The 20,195-nt window shown below is 37.0% G+C and overlaps 1 protein-coding gene across 4 annotated transcripts in view; it reads left to right on the plus strand.

Annotated features, from left to right (window-relative positions):
• The window catches only part of Tsp (Thrombospondin), a 31,069-nt gene that overhangs the window by 2,019 nt on the left and 8,855 nt on the right, over nt 1-20,195 (plus strand). For all 4 annotated transcript variants that reach the window (XM_069505495.1, XM_069505496.1, XM_069505497.1 and 1 more), the window contains exons 2-11: nt 4,583-4,666; nt 11,524-11,691; nt 12,734-12,927; nt 13,601-13,898; nt 14,317-14,487; nt 16,122-16,238; nt 16,506-16,622; nt 17,652-17,771; nt 18,377-18,496; nt 19,279-19,398. In XM_069505495.1, the coding sequence (XP_069361596.1) occupies nt 4,588-4,666; nt 11,524-11,691; nt 12,734-12,927; nt 13,601-13,898; nt 14,317-14,487; nt 16,122-16,238; nt 16,506-16,622; nt 17,652-17,771; nt 18,377-18,496; nt 19,279-19,398 (1,504 nt within the window). In that variant the 5' untranslated portion in view covers nt 4,583-4,587. The remainder of the gene's footprint in view (nt 1-4,582; nt 4,667-11,523; nt 11,692-12,733; nt 12,928-13,600; nt 13,899-14,316; nt 14,488-16,121; nt 16,239-16,505; nt 16,623-17,651; nt 17,772-18,376; nt 18,497-19,278; nt 19,399-20,195) is intronic.

Consider the following 20,195-nt stretch of genomic DNA (forward strand, 5'->3'; position numbering starts at 1 on the left):
CCTAAAATATTATATTACAAAAGACTTGATGATTAGGTAGGTACCTACTATTATAAGTAAACTAATATTTGGTCGTATTCAAACTGTGATGTTTTTGTTACATATTCTTTTTTCTTGTTAGTACAAGAAAAAAGAATATAAGTGTTGACGGCCTAGACTTTCACGCTTTCTTTTAGCCAATTTTGATGAGTACCTACAGAGATGGAAAATTAGTTGAAGAATGCTATTCTATGATATATAATATAATATATTCTATGATCGATAGTTTTTGAGAACTGTTGGGGTCCGCTGGTAATTAGGGTTCCGTACCCGAAGGGTGCCAATGGGATCTGGTTACTAAGACTCCGCTGTCCTTCCGTCTCACCATCCATCCGTCCGTCCGTCTGTCTATCAGCGGGCTGTATCTCAAGAACCGTAGTAGGTAGAGAGTTAAATTTGCACAGGATGTGTATTTTATTGCCGCTATAACAACAAATCCATACTAATATTATAAATGCAAAAGTGTGTCTGTCTGTCTGTCTGCTAGCTTTTCACGGCTCAAACGTTCAACCGATTTTGACGAAATTTAGTAGAGATAGCTAACATCCCGGGGAAGGACAAATCCTACTTTTTATCCCGGAAAATTGAAGAGTTCCCACAGGATTTTAAAAACCTAAATCCACGCGGACGAAGTCGCGGGCATCATCTAGTACGTAATAAGAATTTAAAATGCCCGCCTTGAAAGAAAAGTGTCATTTCTTATAGGATGGTATAGAATTCTTTGTGTCAGTCCAACTCGCACTTGACCCAAGTGCGCAAGGTCTTGCACATTTTTAGTATTGGGCCCATGTCTCTGACTGATAGTTCTTGAGAGCCATTTAGGTAATCATGAACTCAAAAGTGTGAGAAACAATACTACATAATTCAATAGATATAACGTAAATAGTAGGTGAGTAGGTCCATTCCAACCGCACTGTCGATAGTGAAAATGTTTAGTGCAAAATAAAATCTCGCGCGTAGTGATATGGCCTAAACTAGCTTGCACGCACTCGACCAGAAATGTGCCTAAGTATTATAAGGTAAGTAGAATCGTACGAGCTGCCGATAAAAGGTTTACAGCAAAATAAGCTTCCGCGCGTAGTGACACAGGTATTACTATTGGTTCGAGGTCTCTTTTGTTTTCTACACTTTAAAGCCTTTTTTAGGGTTCCGTACCTCGAAAGGAATAACGAAACCCTTATAAGACCACTTTGTTGTCTGTCTGTCTATCTGTCTATCTGTCTGTCGGTCTGTCAAGAAACCTACAGGGTACTTCCCGTTGACCTAGAATCAAGACATTTGGCAGGTAGGTAGGTCTTATAGCAGACATTCGGGGAAAAACCTGAAAACCGTGATTTTTATGGTTACATCACACAAAAAAATTAAATTGTGGTCATGATTAATAATTAGTAATTTCAATTTTCGTAGTAAGATATCTAAAGGAGTATCATATAAAAAGACTTCACCTGTGCATTCTAAAATAGATTTTTATTTATCTTTATGCATCAAAGCTTTTGAATTATCGTGCAAAATGTCGAAAAAATATCACTGTAGTATGGAACTCTCGGTGCGTGAGTCTGACTGGCACTTGTCCGGTTTTTGATTCTAATTTTCCTTTAGTTGTAAATCGATTGTTATGCTATGACATTTCGCTTCGGGAAAACAACTATTAAAATTTCAGCGTGTATATTTTAATAGTTTTAAATATATTTGAGCATAATTTTCGATATAAATTATATTTTTACTATATAACTAGCTGATGCCCGCGACTTTGTCCACGTGGAATTAAGTGTTTTTAAAATCCCGTGGGAAATCTTTGATTTTCCAGGATAAAAATTAGCCTACGTCACTCTCCAGGTCTTTATCTGTACCCAAGCAAAAACTCACGTCAATCCATTGCACTGTTGCGATGTGATTGAAGGACAAACCAATAAACCAACAAACAAACACACTTTCGCATTACTGATAGGTACAGTGTCCCTGAGAGGTATCGATCGAGCTTTTCGGAAATCTAAAAATGGGGAATCTCAATTTTTAGGTTCTTTTTATTCGGACGTTATTGTATTTCGACACTCGATTTCTAGCAATGTTGGTATGAATGAATGATAATCTCATACTAAGCACACTGAATACGGATTCCTTATTTATCAAGTAAGCACTGCTAACAACTACAATATAAGTCGGGTAAAAATAGAAACAGCATGAATTAATTGAATAACAAATAAAAACCGTATTATATGGATACCAAGTACCAACGTCATATAAACAAAACAGTAAACTTTATGGTTTTGTTAGCAGTAGGTACCTGGATGATATCGCGAACAATAGAATAAGTAAAGTAGTTGCATTGTTGTTTAGTTTTGAATAGAGTAAGCTGCGTAGGCCCTTCTGGTCACTACAGCGTCATCGGGGAGGCTAGGAAAGGGGGAGGAGCAAGTTTGATACTACAGTTAAAATCTAGATTAAGTTAGTTATAAACTGCTTATCATTAAAGGAACCAGATTACTGGCAAAGGATTACTACACTGATCCTCACAACAATATGGTAATCTTGGTTCGGAAACATCATTGTGGTTTTGATATACACTCTCAGGTATATCATTGTTTTGATGCAGTTTGCAAATACAATAAAATATGTCATAAATTAAACTGGTACGCACCTCATTTATAGTACCTTTCCGTATATTAAACATAAATTTTACACTTATAATGTACCTTAATTTTATACCTATATAATGTACTTTATAATTAACTAGCTGATGCCCGCGACTTCGTCCGCGTGGATTCAGGTTTTAAAAAATCCCGGAGGAACTTTTCCGCGATAAAAAGTAGCCTATGTTACTTTCCAGGTCTTTAACTATACCCATGCAAAAATCACATCAATCCGTTGCTCCGTTGCGACGTGATTGAATGACAAACCAACAAAACAACAAACAAACACACTTTCGCATTTCTAATGAGGATAGTGGATAAAAAGTAGCCTATGTCACTCTCCCTCTTTAACCATACCCAAAAATATCAATCCGTTGCTTCGATGCGACATGATTGAAGGACAAACCAACAAACAAACAAACACACTTTCGCATTTATAATAACGGTAGTGATATATTTTTTATTCTATCTATATATTTTTGTTAAGTGCTTATTTTTATGATATTATTATTTATCTCTATATCAATAAAGGTCTGCGTGGAATTTTCTATATGCTTTAAAAAATAATCAAAACTAATTTTTAATTTAATTCAAAACTTCACTTGAAAAAATATGCACTGAATTGAAAACCTCTTTTTGATATAATTAAATTAAATAGAACTTCTAGTATGATATTTTAATATAGTCATACCAAAAAAAAACAAAATAATATATACCAATTGTATCAAAAACTTATCATCTGTTCAGTATTGATCGGATCTATGTTCATCAAACTGAGTCGGTCGCGCTATGTATTGTTAACAACAGTAATTTACACAAGCTTTGCATGTGTGCGTGAGACTGCGCCCGACAACAACACGTCCTCCCTCGAAGAGCGCTGAGCTCGCTATGCCAGTCGTACTGTCTGCTGCACCATTTTATATGTAAATTTTAAGATACTTTGATAATTTTTTTCGGTCATATAAATAGTTTCTAGAATTTTATTTTTTTACAATTTACGCTAAGTGAATACTGAACTTTCGTGCTATATTTTTTATTATTAGTTAAATTGCGACAAATTTAAAGATATCCGGGTTATTCTAACGCTTACATTTTCATAAATCGTGCGTACGGTTTTGATTTTTTATCTACTAATTTTGTATACAACGTATAACAACTAAATCCAGGATTATAATTTTGAGAGTGTGTTCATAATATTGGTATTTTTTTAAAGTCGCTTTCTACAATTTTTTGGTATTAAATATGTGGCCGAAGTTCCACTCAAAAGCGCGAAATCAGTAAAACGTCTTCTGCAATAATTAAGATTTGAATTATAATTTTTAATAAAATTAATGTTTTGTTACCTGTAGTCTATTAAGAAGGGATTGATCTATGATATTTTACCTTTTTTTTTATTAGAATCGTTATATCTGAAGCTTCAATAGTTCCCAAAAAATCGAAAATCGGGCTTGTGGCCTCTTAACCGATCAGGGTAAATTTAAGTTAATGGAACTGACATCGTTACGTTTTCCAAGCCAGTCTGCTTCTATTTTCTTAGACTTTATCATCACTTACCATTAGGTGAGATCGCTGTCAAGGGCTAATTTGTATCAGCATTTTAAAAAGGTAATTCGTACGTAATAATATCGATTTATTAGGTACTAGAGGATGCCCGTGACTTCATCCGCGTGGATTTAGGTTTTTAAAAATCCCGTGGGAACTCTTTGTTTTTCCGGGATAAAAAGTAGCCCTCGGGATGCAAGCTATCTCTGTACCAAATTTCGTCAAAATCGGTTGAACGGTTGAGCCGTGAAAAGCTAGCAGACAGACAGACAGACAGACACACTTTCGCATTTATAATATTAAGTATGGATTACTTAGTATTACATAGTATTAGTATTAGTATGGATGTCTAACAATTTCCTTTTTCGCAGGAAATATGGCTTCGCAAGCCATATGCGGCGTGTTAGTGCTGCTCATTGTGGCGTCCGCTTCAAATTCGCTCACATTGAACGAAGGTTAGTGACATTGCAATCAAGTCTGTATTCCTTAAGAAATAAGGTTTTAAGGATCAATTTGTTCTCACATGTCCTTTTTTTATTACTATAACTCTCTATTTCTTGTCATAAAAAGAAAATGTCGTCTTTACGGTTTTCTGAAAGAGTTAATTTATACCTATCTAATAAAAGTAAGTGCTTATCCTTTTTTAAGTATGTGGTTTTTATTTACCTGGGGTCGTACGTACCTAACTAGCAAAATATATTATAGGTAGATAAGTAGTAAAACTAACAAATGAAACAAGCTAACTGGCTGGGCAGCCCAGTTAGCTTGTTGTAAAATTCATTGCAGTATGTAAAATTCGCTTTTCGTGAAACGTAGCAAACTAGTGTTTGCTACATTCATTTATCTAGAATTTTAAAACAATAAAGTGGGGTTAAATGCAATAATTTTCGAACTATGAGAGATTTTGCTTCGTGATTTCTCACAAGCTACGATTAGTTAGGTGTTACATAATGAAACGCTTTTCAATTTTCATGAGATTTTTCACATGCTACATACTTACCTGTGAAATAGTCCATCTCTAATAAACTTTTACCAAAACTCACACTTGATACTAATATTCTAGACATTTGCGCGCGGACAACTTACACTTTGCCGCTTCTGTTGTAACCATCCAGATTAAAAAGTTCCACTTCCAACAATAAAAACATTTTGTTGATAAAAAAATTTCATCGACAGAATAATAAGAAACCCTAAAAACCATTCAATCGATTTTAGATTTTATAGAGCAAACCCTAACTCTTAATTTCTCTAGAGTCTTTGCTTTGACATTCCCGGACTTCCGCTTCGTCCGATAATCATCCATTTGTATTTTCGTGTTCGTTTTCTATTTCGCGCTCCACTTTCCAGAGTGTCCAGAGTGCCGACTCACTAATGATGCCGCAAATAGTCTCGTGAACTGTGGTCTCGATCTATGACTTGTTAGCCCGTCGCGTTGCCGCCATTTTTAAATGAGCATGTTCCATATTCAAATCTTAATTCTTCCGCCATTGGCTGTTTTTAATATTCGAGAGTTTCGAACTTCATACGATATCTATATTTTATTATTCCGATTCAGCCCCTAGCAAAAGAACTTTCTTTGATTCAGGATTCAAATAACTTTTTAACTAAGTTTTTATTTTTCGTTAACTAAGTAGATTCGACGTCCAGGGTGGATATGCTGAGTAATGTTTCCGAGTATACACAGTACACTGTACACCCTAGCCAAAAAAGCTACCTCACTTAATTACATAGAAGTTCAGATTTTTTAACAAAAAGCCTGAACCAAAAATTATGTTATACAAGCTTACGCTCGTGACTTCGTCCGCGTGGACTACTTATACAATTTCAAACCCCTATTTCACCCTCTTAGGGTTTGAATTTTCAAAAATCCATTCTTATGTCTACGTTATAATAGCTATCTGCATGCCAAATTTCCGCTCGATCCATCCAGTAGTTTGAGCTCTACGTTGACAGATCAGTCAGTCAGTCAGTCAGTCAGTTAGTTACCTTTTCCTTTTATATTATTTAGATGATGCAGGGGCACACGCACCCGCAACAGCGTCCATATTCAGAACGTGGCCTAACTAGCTGTGACAGATAGATTAGGAATGGTTGTTTAGGGCAAGGTTGACATGATTGGGTTACACAATTTTTACAAGGGAAAATAACTACGAAGTAATATTGTAATGATCACTTATTAGTTGGTAAATAATTGACAAAAGAGGGACAAAATTAATGCTTTCATAATATATTTTATCAGATTTTCTAGGAGAGCTATTATGTTTCAATATATACATAATATAATGGTCCAGAAGAACATACTAATTAGGTAGTACATTTCAAAATACGCTGACATATTATATGTAAAGGCGTGTGGGGGATAGATGCCCCTAAGCTACACATTTAAACTATAGGTTTCTAGTGAAATTCTTTGTTGACAGATAGACAGACAAAAAATTTAAAAACGTATGATTCAGTTATGGTTCAGTTTAAATTACCACACAGTTTGTCAGTTTTAAATTTAATTTAGAGCCGTCAAACCGCGTGACTTTAGCTGCCAGTCGCGATCCTATTGTTTAAAATTGTAGCGTGAACTAAAATTTAGTTTTCATTTTTTCAAATGTAAAATTCATATTCCGTCCCGTTTTAGCAATATTAAAAAGAAAAAGATGCAGATATGTACTCTTAATTTAGTTTAAAGACAACAGAATCGGCGCCAATAACCTTCCGTTTCATAAAGGTTTTCGAAACGGTGGATTCACAAAAGCTCCAGCTTGCGCAAGCGCAGCTCCCCGATATGGCCACCATCTGCTCCCTGACCCACTGACTCCTGCCCTGTTACCGCCTGATTGACCGTTGAAAATCAGTCAGTGATCTACAGCTAGCTACACAAATATGGATTAGAGATTGCACTTAGGTACTGTTCATTGTTGAAAAATCTTCATCGTCACCATCATCATCATCCGATAGACGTCCACTGCTGGACATAGGTCTCTTGTTGAGGCCACGCGCATTAGAAATTTGAGGAACTTATACCTACTCTGGTTCAGTACGAAAACTCTTGAGTGCGTTGAAATCTATTCGTACTATACTTACGTACCTACCTATTAATATAATTAATTATTAAAACATCTGTTTTTTATTTTTCCCATGCTTCATTAATTAGTAATGACGCAATGGGTCACGTCATATTGTTACAATTAAATCTTTGGTGATGATCATGTAACGTTAAAATCATCTGTTAAAATAATACAGAAATGTGGTTCAATCTGTTTCGTTGATAACTTGTAGCCATAGAATATCTTCCAACATCATGCTTGTATTGTAGCTCTTATAAGTACATTTTCCTCGTCTGAGACAACCTACGTTAACATAGAAACGACTGGAGTCATAAAATATGATCGAACAGCTCATTTATTACGAATTTATTAATATACGACTATATCATTCACAGTCACTCTAATGTGTAGGTGTCGAAGTAAATTGAGCTGATGTCACTGGTAGTTATGCTATGCTGCATTTGTGGGAATATTTTCTGTTTAAAATTTAAATGCATCGACATACTTAGACCATTTTTGTTCGATACAAAAATTTCGCACCTCTACTGATAAGTAAATCAAAACTGTTTCAACACAAAACCAGCCATTTTATTTATGCTAACCTCAATTTCTAATTCCTGATCCGATTATTAATTATTTATGGATTTTCCTCACGAAAGGATATCATCTCTTTCAACAATTCAGTTAGATCTACATCACATCACTATACCTAGCCATAGCTATTTGGCTTTGAAGTTTTTCGCACCTTCTAATGAAACGATTTTCGAGTCTATTATTAAAAGTCAGGACGCCCTGCTAATTCCATTAGGCGTTGAATAGAGTAAGATAGAGCTCTTTGTCTTCGCCGAAATGAAGTGTTAATGAAGTGATACAATCTTTTATTTATACATAGTTAATACCTAACTATAGCTACATATATATGCTACAACTTCATTATGAGGTTCATACTGAGGTTGTATAGGTCTCAGATCGGGAGACTTATACAATCTCATCACAAAATTGCTTAGAATGACGTTGTATAGGTCGGGAGACCTGTAAGTGTACAACCCCATCACAAAATTGCTTATAATGACGTTGTATATTATGTCGGGAGACCTGTAAGTGTACAACCCCATCACAAAATTGCTTAAGTAGGTATAATAAAATTGTAAAGGTCATATTTCATATAAATCGATTAAACTGTTGGGCCGTGAAAAGCTAGCAGACAGACACACTTTCCCATTTGTAATATTAGTATGGAGTATGGATTCATCTTCATCATTCATCATTATCAACCGATAGACGTCCACAGCTGGACACAGGTCTCTTGTAGGGAATTCTATACGCCACGGTCTTGCGCTGCCTGAATCCAGCGGCTCCCTGCGACTCGTCTGATGTCGTCCGTCCACCTAGTGGGGGGTCTTCCAACACTGCCCCTTCCGGTGCGAGGTCGCCATTCTAGCACCTTCGGACCGCAAAGTCTATAAGTTTTACGAACTAGGTATGTGCCCTACCCATTGCCACTTCAGCTTCGCAACCCGTTGAGCTACTCGAATGTCGGTTACTCTAGTTCTCCTACGGATCACATTTCTGATTTGATCACGTAGAGAAACTCCAAGCATAGCTCTCTCCTTCGCCCGCTGAGTGACTCTGAGCTTTCTTATGTGGCCCATAGCTAGCGATCATGTTCGCACCATATAATATCCAAAATCCCTTAATACGTACTTAGGTATTATGCTAATGTACCGACACAGTCCAAGTCCATACAACCGTGCCGTTTATGACAATGTCCAATTCCAGTTGTACATTTCTGGCGCTACTTTCCCAAAAAGGTAGGGCAACTTTGTAAACACTGTGAGCCCACGGATTAAGTATGTAAGTACACGAATCACCATCGTCCCACGTACAACTTTTGATCTTTACTCGGCATGCCAATGTTGTTTTGGTAACACCCTTTTGTCACGCACGCAACAGTTGTTTTTGTTGTTTCATTGTTACTTACATAATACTAGCTGACGCTCGCGACTTCGTCCGCGTGGACTACACAAATTTCAAACCCCTAATTCACCCCCTTAAGCCGCACCCATCTTAGATTCCATCAGGTGAGATTGCAGTCAAAGGCTAACTTGTATCTTAATCTTAATCTTGTAAAAAAAAAGATTGATGCAGCTTTTTAGTAATCGACCTGCTGATGTAAAACGGCCGTTAGTAACTGCCATAAGCTGGTATTAATCCTAGTAGGTAATAAAAAAGTCAACGTCACAAAGTTGTTAACCAATATTATACAGCAATCATCCGCATAAGGCATCCTTCAACGGCTCTAAATCCTAGCAGTACACGTCATTACATCTACGAACGCGTTTGTACGGCCCGAGCAGGAAGACCGTACACGGAGCGTTTTTTGCCGGTCACCGTTACGTCTGCATGAATGGTGCCGTCTGTAATAGCGTAATTATTGTTTGTAAGGAGTTTGTTTATAACAGATCTTCGCCCTAAAGCGAATTATTTCTGTTCACGTCTTATAGAAAGTTTCTAGCCCGAAGTAAAACAAAAACGACAAGCTTTCGTGAGTCAAACATCTTGTTTGTGTCGTTCGAGTCAAGAATAACTTCGGATAGCGCTTGCGAACGTGTGAGACTACAAGTGTAGGTACACTAATTTGAAATAACATAAGTATGTAGGTACATTGAGTGCCAGATGAGAAGACAAGCTAGTAACTTTAGTAGACCGGGTATCAAACTTTTACCTATCCAATAGGAAAAATATTTCTCACATCGTTTATATAAATCCTCATCAACCGCTAGACGTCCACTGCTGGATATAGACTGATGGTCTCTTGTAGGGACTTCCACACTTCACTTCCACACGGTCTTGCGCTACCTGAATCTAGCGGATGCCTGTAACTGGTTTTATATTTTGTCTTACAAAAATTATGTAGTTGTAAATATATTGAGAGGCTAATGTAAGGATACCCATTCCCTTAAACTTTTCTCGAAGGGAATCGCATGGTTTTAAGTTATAAAATATTGCCCTTTTTTGTAATACAAAAATTCTCCCAATAGCTGCCGTTTTAACCCATATTAAGATTCCATAAGACATAATATTTACTATGAAAATAAGCAAAATCTTTGCGGTTTCCACTTCAGTTAATTCTTAATTGCCGAATCTTGCGAACAGCGTAAGCAGCCCATTAAAGCTTTGCATGTAAGAAATATATTAGTCTCTTCTACTTTCAATATACCTATCATTAATTATTTTTTTAAACTTATTTTAATGAAAATATTACAATAAAACTTAAAGCGATTAGCTTATTCTAATTACTATACAAAATCATGCCCGCGTGGAATGGTGCCAAGAATACTGGCTGCATTTCTGCGCTGGACAGCCAGGCTGATCCGTTGCGCAAAAAATTAATGTTAATTGTGTATGAATCTGTATGAAAAGGCAAATCTGTACATGACAACTACTAATAAAAAGATTTTTAAATAAAACACGCAAATAACTATACCAAATTATTATCATTCTCATACAAAATAGTTCAGTAGGTCAAAAAACGCTTATCAGTAGGTACCGCAATTTACAAATTCTACACTACATTGCCCTTATCATTCTGAACTGTGACACGTTACAATTTCTTTGATTATCTTGTTCCTCTAAGTTCCACAGGCCTAAGATTATTTTTAGGGTTCCGTACCTCAAAAGGACAAACGGAACCCTTATAGGATCACTTTGTTGTCTGTCTGTCTATCCATCTGTCTGTCAAGAAACCTACAGGGTACTTCCCGTTGATCTAGAATCATGAAATTTGGCAGAGGTAGATCTTATAGCTGACATTTGGGGAAAAATCTGAAAACCGTGAATTTAGGGTTAGATCACACAAAAAAAAAAAAATTGCGGTCATGGACTAATAATTAGTATTTTCAATTTTTCTAACTAAGATAACTATATCAAGTGGTGTATCATATGAAAGGTCTTCATCTGTGCATTCTAAAACAGATTTTTATTTATTTTTATGTATCATAGTTTTTGAATTATCCTGCAAAATGTCGAAAAAATACGACTGTGGTACGGAACCCTCATTGCGCGAGCCTGACTCGCACTTGGCCGGTTTTTATTTATAAGTCGGCTATGTTTTTAAATGTGATTATGGTACAGTTGACCTCATTATATACTTACGTAAAGCAAACTATATGATGTTCCCCGATTACCATCTCGAGCTGTGAATGTGAAATATCTGATGTTCAGTACCTGCCTGTTTACAGAACCCTATGAATATTTTCCACTTATAATTTCAGAGGCAACAGACGATGTCATAGCAGCAGCATCAGCGGCAGAAGATGGCGAGCTGGCCATCTTGGTTCGAGAGCCTCTCGGAACCGTTGCGGGTCGAGAGGAACTGCTGTACGCTAAGGGTGTAGAAGACCATTCTATCTCATTATATTTTAATTCAAAAACCAATAAGGGTAAGTGATCAGTCATCTAGTCATTACTAACTAGACTAACTCTTAGGTGACTTAGTCACCTTTTATATCAACCACTGAGAATTCAACGGTTCATACGGTTTTGCATGAAACAAAATCGTAAAATGATGGCGGGACGGGAGAATGCTTTGTTGCAATTAGGTATTTTCCTACTTTTGAAATTGATAATTATATTATTACTTATTAATAAACTAGGATAAAAATAATGACGTACGCTGAAAAAAATATTAAAATCCAACAAAGATTTACAAAGTTATACAGGCATTTAAATTTTGGAGCGGGAGGGTCTTCTATCCCTTTCTCGCAAAACGAAAATTTGTATGAAACCGCACGAAGCTACTATGGCATTAGTAAGGTGTGACGTCAAAATGCTATATCGCTATCTCTGTCAAATCAGAAATATTTAAATGCTTATACGTTTTTGTTATTTGATCGATTTAATTAGATTTTTCAGTTTACGTCATTATTTTTATCCTAGTTTATAATAAGGTAATAAAAAATTGGAGTCAAATACCCAATTGGTGGACTGAAAAGTCACGTAATCAAGACAATGTGCGGAATGAGGGTACCGAACGGGCGTGGGCCGACTTTTATGCCGATCGCGGGGGCTATTAGGCGTCTATAGGTAGTGGTCTGTGATATCAACACATCATTATCAACAGTCAATATGCATATTATGTGAGACATAGCTAGGCCTTATCCATGTCATATTAAGTACATAATATCTCCAAAACATTAGGTACTAGTGATATTCTTCTGAGTAAATAAAATTGAAAATGTTACAATAAAACTTGAAACTAGCCTTACCTAATTACTTACAATACAAATCATGGCCGCGTGGAATGGTGCCAAGAATGCTGGCTGCATTCCCGCGCTGGACAGCCAGGCTGATCCGTTGCGCAAGAAATGAACCCTTCCTTTTGATATTCTTATTTTTAGAGCGGTGTATATTAAAACGCAGTTCGTCCATTCGCGTTTATCCGTTCGTCAATCTCTGTGTCACAACCATTTTCTTTTTTTCTAGTTTACCTCGAGAGTATGAACGGTGGCCACATAAAGTCAGTCTCATGGAGTCTAGGAACTGCTAATGGCTACATAACCTTGATAGTGAGTCACTCAAGGGTGAAGATCTACGTAGGCTGCAAAGCTCTACATTGGCATCCTATGTCTGGTAGACATAGCGTTCTTAGTCTTTTGGCTAGTCAAAAACTGAAGTTGGTAAGTATATTTTAACTAGCTTATGCTCGTGACTTCGTCCGCGTGGACTACACAAATTTCAAACCCCTATTTCACCCCTTAGGGGCTGAATTTTCAAAATTCCCTTCTTAGCGGATGCCTATGTCATAATAGCTATCTGCATGCCAAATTTCAGCCCGATCCGTCCAGTAGTTTGAGCTGTGCGTTGATAGATCAGTCAGTCAGTCACCTTTTTAGATGAATCCAATATGAAATTATGTACATTATTTGTCCCTTTAATTATATCTATGCCGTCAATCGGCCAAAAAATACATGGAGGTCTTATCGAAGTTGATATGGTCCATTTTAAACCGACTTCAAAAAAATGAAGTTCTGTATTCAACCCGTACGTAGTACCTAATCAATAAACCAATTTTGATGATTGTTTTACTAAGGTAACTTACAAATTTTCAGGAAGGTTCAATTAAGTATTTAATTAGTTTGAACAGTAAAAAACTTAAAATAAAATTAATTATTCTTATGCTTTGGAGCGACAATTGAAAGCAGTTTAAAAAAATTAAGTTTAAAGAAAATTAAGTTTAAAAGTTAAATTTAAAAAATAAGTTAAAAAAATTAAGTTAAAAATTAAGTTTATAAAGAAAATAAAGTTTTTAAAAATAATTTTTATTTATGTACTATTTTATTTTACTTCTAGTATTACGAAAAGAATTCACCTATAGAAGTACACAAAAGCGAAAAAGCCGTACTAAGTACCTTAAAATGCAATCACCACGAATTGCCCGAACCACCGACTCTAGTCACTGTAGATTCAGACGTAGAAGAAGTCCAAGAGTTTATGAAGAAGGAAGAGAAATTAAAACACGAAGAAGAAATGCAGGGGGACGATCCTAGGAGTAACTACATAGACCCATACCAGCCTTTGCCTCTTCCTAATACAACACCATCTTCACAAAGAGGGGATATACCTTCTGCAGACATTGAATCTTGTGACGGTTAGTATTTTTTTTGCACTGACTCCATGGCCCCCAAAGGACACGGAACAAAAATGTTACCCTCGATAAGAGATGCATACTTGCGTCGCTTACTGGTTTCTGTCATTTCTGCTGCAGCTTTCGTTCTTGATGCTATCTTCCTGATATGACCAATGTGTCAACACACGTTGCGTGCGGGGCTGGTCCCCGTTCCCAGGGAACCAGCGTCAATCCATCAGGTCTCTAGCCATCATCCCGACTAATCTCTGCCCGCTCAATGAGCGCAGAAATATCTATGGTGGTGTTAGTTGATAAATTATTATTCAAGGGTAACCAAGCCATCATATTTATCCGTATTATTAAGAATGCTGTCTTAAAAAATATACATTGAATTTAATGAGTTAGGTGAATTAATTCTAGATATCTTTTATATTTGCAGATGAAGTAATTCGTCAATTGAAACTCCTACGTCAGACGATAGAACTGTTACGTAGGGAGTTAGCTGATCAGAAAGGAATTATCAATAGCCTTCAGAACCAACTGCGCGTGTGTTGTAACCGCGTACCAGCGCCGCCGGTGGAAAGATGCACTGGCTCTTCATGCTATCCTGGTTATTAACATCATCTTTTAATTTTTCATTCGTTAACAATTTTTCATTTATTTTGTTTATGTCACTTACACTCACTCTGATTTTTAACTGTAAGATTAATTTTTCGGATTTTGTAACCCCTTTTGAAAGTAATTTATGTTTTTAAACCATTTTTCCGGCATGGTCTCAATGGAATCCAAACTTATTACACCTTTCTAGAGAAACTGACTAAACTAAAAATTACAAAATACGTTTAGGCGTTCTATTTTCCATTACGTCTAATTTCGTCTAATTTCACATGAATTTAAAAAAAAACTAAATTTTCTTTAATTTTTTCATCTTTTTTGCTATAGTAAACTAAATTTAGTTCTATAGATTGAGTTTAGTTACCTTTATCAGCTTTATCGTATCCAACTGATTGGTTACGAATGCTTATTTTGAAAATCGGAGTAGGTACACATATTTATTTTCGTCCATGATTGTTCTAATATTCTAATCCTGTGTATTTCTTCTAACATTAGGTCTAGTGAAGGTAAATCAAGCAACGTTGTCTGTGTGGGTTTAATTAAATGTTAGAAAAGTATATACGGGTTTTATTTTTCAATCCCTATTTGTTGAACCTAAAGTTAGCATATTCATGACAGAGTTTGGAGTATCGCCCACGTTCGTTTAAGATAAGTTGCTTGATTATCCTTGGCAGAGACTTAAAAGGTAATGCGGGGTTATTGATTTTAATTTAATCACTTGTGCCTGTTTAAATGTTTGTCAGTGTGCGATTCTATCAATGGGATGACGAGAAACTCTGTTCATGAATTGCTGTCAATAATTTTAGCTGTCGATCACAATAATAGAAAATTGATCTCTATTCAAGTTATAGTTTTAGGACAATCCGTTGAGCCTCAATAGCTCAACGGTTAAATGAGTAAACAGAAATCCGAAACGTCGCCGGTTCAAACCCCACCCGTTGCACTATTATCGTGCCTACTCCTAGCACAAGGTTTACTCTTAGTTGGAGGGGAAAGGGGAATATTAGTCGTGATAAACATGGCTAATTCTTAAAAAAAATTAAGAAATTGGCTCGGATTTTGTTTCTACCTAATGTCAGTTCACTCTGTTCATCTTTAGATAAATGGCGCTCGACAGTACCTATAGTTAAATGATTTATCGTTAAAATTATAATAACCTGATGATAATGATTGATGCATCATCATTAAGTATAAAGTGCTGACTCTGCATCATTATTTACAGTGAGTCAATTAATGAAGCAATTTATTAATGAATTTAATATGTAAGTAAAGCAAATAAAAAATATTTTTTTTTAGATATCTCTAGCTCCAAAAACATAGGACTTTCATATAACCTATCTCGGCTATTGAATTTCTCGAAAATCGGCATTTAGGTATTCTGGGTTCCGTACCTTAAGGTGAGACTGAGTGTGTAGGTAAGTGAGATATTCTGCAGCAGGAAAGTCTACGTGGATAAAGTCGCGGACAACTGCTAGTTTATTTATAAAATAAATAAACAGTAATCAGCCCATTCAAGTTTCAATGAGTTGCGAGATTCGCACGCTACATTCGCAAGTCCCGTTCCGCCCATAATAATTAGTGGTACAGGAAAGTTGTGAGTTTTTACCGGCTTGTATCGGGATTGAACAGGAGTGGAATGTCGCAATACCGCTACTGGCGCAGAATGCGGGGCCTGTCCCCCGGGGATGGAGGGCGACGGCAAGCGCTGCAACCCCATATCCTGCAGGAGGAGGCCTTGTTCGCAAGGTAAGAAAATAAACACTTACTTTTTTGCCTTATTGATTAGGGGCTTTTGTAGCTATATAAAGCGTGTTTTTTCTAACTGGGACAGTATGGGAAAATCCAAGCCCATAGGAGATACAGGGAAACTGTTTTAGGAACCTTTAGGTCTATTTTTGTGAAAACAATTTTGGCATAATAATTTTGGTCAAGCATTCAATTTTTTTCAAAAAACTTCGAAACTATAGATGCAAAGACAGCTATTCAATATAGTAAAATTCAACGTATTTCTAGTGGAATTCTGCATCGACACGGACCAAGGGTTCAGATGCGAGCGATGTCCAGGCAGGCAGGGCAGTGATGGGCAGACATGCAGGTCGGCTTGCAGCTCCAACCCCTGCTTCGGAGGACGTAAGTTGTTAATCTCACTTTTCGACTGACTTGACTGTCTAACCGACTGCCTACCAGGGTGAGATCGCAGTCAAGATTAACTGTAATGACTACCCATATTATAAATGCGAAAGTGTGTTTGTTTGTTGGTTTGTCCTTCAATCACGTCGCAACGGAGCAGCGGATCGACGTGATTTTTTGCATGGGTATAGTTTAAGACCTGGAGAGTGACATAGGACGTTTTACCTTTAACTCTGCAAAATACCTACAGTAATAAAGCGATTTTTATAAGAAATTGTAAGAGGCACTTCCTGGATCTAGGTGCCTCTTTGGATGCCTAGTCTAGGTCTAGGAAGTGTTTCATGTAACGATATTTTATATGTACAAATATGCACTAATTAACAGCTTTTAATTTTTATAACAGTTTTTTACTTAGATTTTATTAAATATGTATAACGCGAACTCGCCATCCTCACATAAACTTTAACAGTTTCTAGAGGATGGCGAACTGTTTATTTTAAAATGTATTATTGAAATTTACGTGATCAATTAAAAAAAAAAAAAAAACCCGGAAAATCAAAGAGTTCCCACGGGATTTTCAAGAACCTAATTCCACTCGTACGAAGTTGCAAACATCAGCTAGTAAAACAAAATATAAAGAAAAAATTGAAATTAAAGAAACGTGAGTATAAATCCGAAATGCCGGCATATCGCGATCGGCCTAGGCAATCCTCAGAAATACCAAGAACACTAAACACCGAAGCTAAAACTACGGCTTTTGCCTAGCCAGTTTTAAAGCTAACCTAGAAGTGCTTAAATTCCTAGTCCAAAGCCGAAATTTCATTTTACCAAATTCTGCTTTGCACTAGACAATCCAGAAATATGTATTTTAGTTTTTTTTAATTGAAAATGTTGTTTGTGTTATCTAATTACTGTACAAATCAAGCCCGCGAGGAACGAAACCTTGGCTTCATTTCTGCGCTGGACAGCCAGGCTGATCCTTTACGCAAAAAATTGAGCCAGCCTGTCAGTTTTTTGTATGTATTTTAGGTGTTCAATGTCAAGACCTACCCGATGGTCGGTACCGCTGTGGTTCCTGCCCCGCTGGCTTCACCGGCGACGGCGAAAACTGTGTTCGACTCGCGTGTCGACCAAACCCATGCCATCCAGGTTTTTAGTTCATAAATATCATAAAAACTGGTGGTGACTTTCCTGGGACGTATGAAAATTGAACACATCGGTGTTCAGTGGCAGGAGTTGCCTGAAATCAGTACCGCTATGGTTCTTGCTACGCTGGCTATATTGGTATTCGGCAACGTGTATCAGATTCCTGTGTCGTGTTGGTCAAACCGGTGCCACGCTTCATCCAGGTTTGTACGATGCTACTTAGGTAAAGTTCTTTTCTTGGTCATAAATATCTGTGTCGTGGCTTCGCAGATTTCTGGAAAAAATCTAAATTTCCTACGGGATTTTACAAAACCTAAAACCACGCAGGCGAAGCCGCGGGCATCAGCTAGTCCTAAAATAAAACCTGCAATTATGTGATTAATGGAAAGGAGTTACGCCCCTCAGCAATGAGGAATACGACTATAAAGAAGAAGAGTTCTTTAATATTCGTATTAGAGTAGGTAGTTTTCAACTTTTGCATGCCTTCTGCTAGGCGAAACATACCTATCTACTTTTTAACTCTGCAAGACCTTATGTAAATTTATGTGTTTTTGTAAAATAAAGAAATTGAATTGAATTGAATTGAATTGAATTATAAATTGTTATAGGAGTGGAGTGCCATGAACTTGCTGACGGGAGATACCGCTGTGGGTCCTGTCCTGCCGGGTACACTGGCAATGGCGAGCAGTGCGTGAGGCTCGCTTGCCAGACAAACACGTGCTTCCCAGGTTAGTATGATTCATACCCTTCGTATGGTTTCTTCTGCATCTTGTGTTGTTTTCCTGTACATAATATGTGTGTGTGTGTGCAATGAAGATTTGTAAATAAAAAAAATAAAAAATTCATTTCTTTGACGTAGTGAAAGAAAGAAAAAGGTGACTGACTGACTGATTGACTGACTGTGATCTATCAACGCACAGCTCAAACTACTGGATGGATCGGGCTGCTTGGCATGGATAGCTATTATGACGTAGGCATCCGCTAAGAAAGGATTTTTGATAATTCAGTGAAATAGGGGTTTGTTTGAGTAGTCCACGCGGACAAAGTCGCGAGCATAAGCTAGTTGCGAATAAACATCTAACTGACGCTAGAGGTCAACGTTGTGAAAGTAGGCCGGCCACTCGGAGTCAAGGCCGCGTCGTAGATGGGGCATTGACCCGAGTTTTGCACGCTATACATTGCGGGCTTGAAAAATACTAAATCACTAAAACTACAAAATGAGGCAAATGGTTATTGGTATTGGATTGTGTGTAGTATAGGTATAACAAAAACCTGAAGTTTTTGCTAGCGTTTTGGTTTATACCCTGTATTTGGCATATTTGAATTTGAAAAAAAAAAAAAAATCTTTATTTAACAAAAACACGTTATTTTGGCGTCGGTTACTAGTGGTCTCCACACTAGGTAAAACCTGTGACGTGGAGACCATATATGATTTCCTAGTGGGTTTTACTGAGGACTAGGAAAGTTTAGCGGTTAGAATGAAAAATCTGATACATTAACAATGTTTTAGGCGTGGAATGTCAAAACCTTCCCGACGGACGGTATCGCTGTGGGTCCTGCCCCGCTGGCTACACTGGAAGCGGCGAGCAGTGTGTCCGGATAGCTTGCCAGCCAAACTCTTGCTTCCCAGGTTTGTACGATGTCTCATATTCTGCTTGTTGACAACACCACATGTAATTTATCATTCTGTAAGCTAAAACCACATCCTCCTACATCAGTGGCTAAAACCAGAGAGGTATAAAATCTATAGAGAAATGACTTGCCGTTTTTGTAAAAGCATCGCGCGTGTCCATACTACCTTTATCACAAAAAATCACGTGTTCAGTACATAACGGTCGTGATCGAACTATTGGTTTAAAATTTTCATGCAAAAATAGTCCATATCTCCAAAACATAGGTTTAATTTTAGAGTAATATTGAAGTTTTCATTGAGAGCTGTGATAATTTGCAATGTTTTCACTTTTTCAGTTCTTATTTCCATGTTTCAAGCGTCGCTAGTATAATTTGTTAGTGTGCCTAAACCTCTTTGTTTTGTTTGTTTCGTAGGTACATACTTACTAATTTCATTCTTTTCTAACTCGATCTGCTATACCGTATATACTTATACTAGCTTATGCTCGCGACTTCGTCCGCGTGGACTACAAAATTTCAAACCCCTATTTCACCCCCTTAGGAGTTGAATTTTCAAAACTCCTTTCTTAGCGGATGCCTACGTCATAATAGCTATCTGCATGCGAAATTTCAGCCAGATCCGTCCAGTAGTTTGAGCTGTGCGTTGATAGGTCAGTCAGTCACCTTTTCCTTTTATATATCTAGATGACTTGGTATCAGTTATATTAAATCTGCTGTTTTGCATTCGAGTGCCATCGTCATTTAATTTACATCTACCAACTAAAAGCCAGCACATAACACCTGCTCACTGCAGAC

This window comes from Maniola hyperantus, chromosome 20 (assembly GCF_902806685.2).
Source record: "Maniola hyperantus chromosome 20, iAphHyp1.2, whole genome shotgun sequence".
In the NCBI taxonomy this organism is placed as follows: domain Eukaryota; kingdom Metazoa; phylum Arthropoda; class Insecta; order Lepidoptera; family Nymphalidae; genus Maniola; species Maniola hyperantus.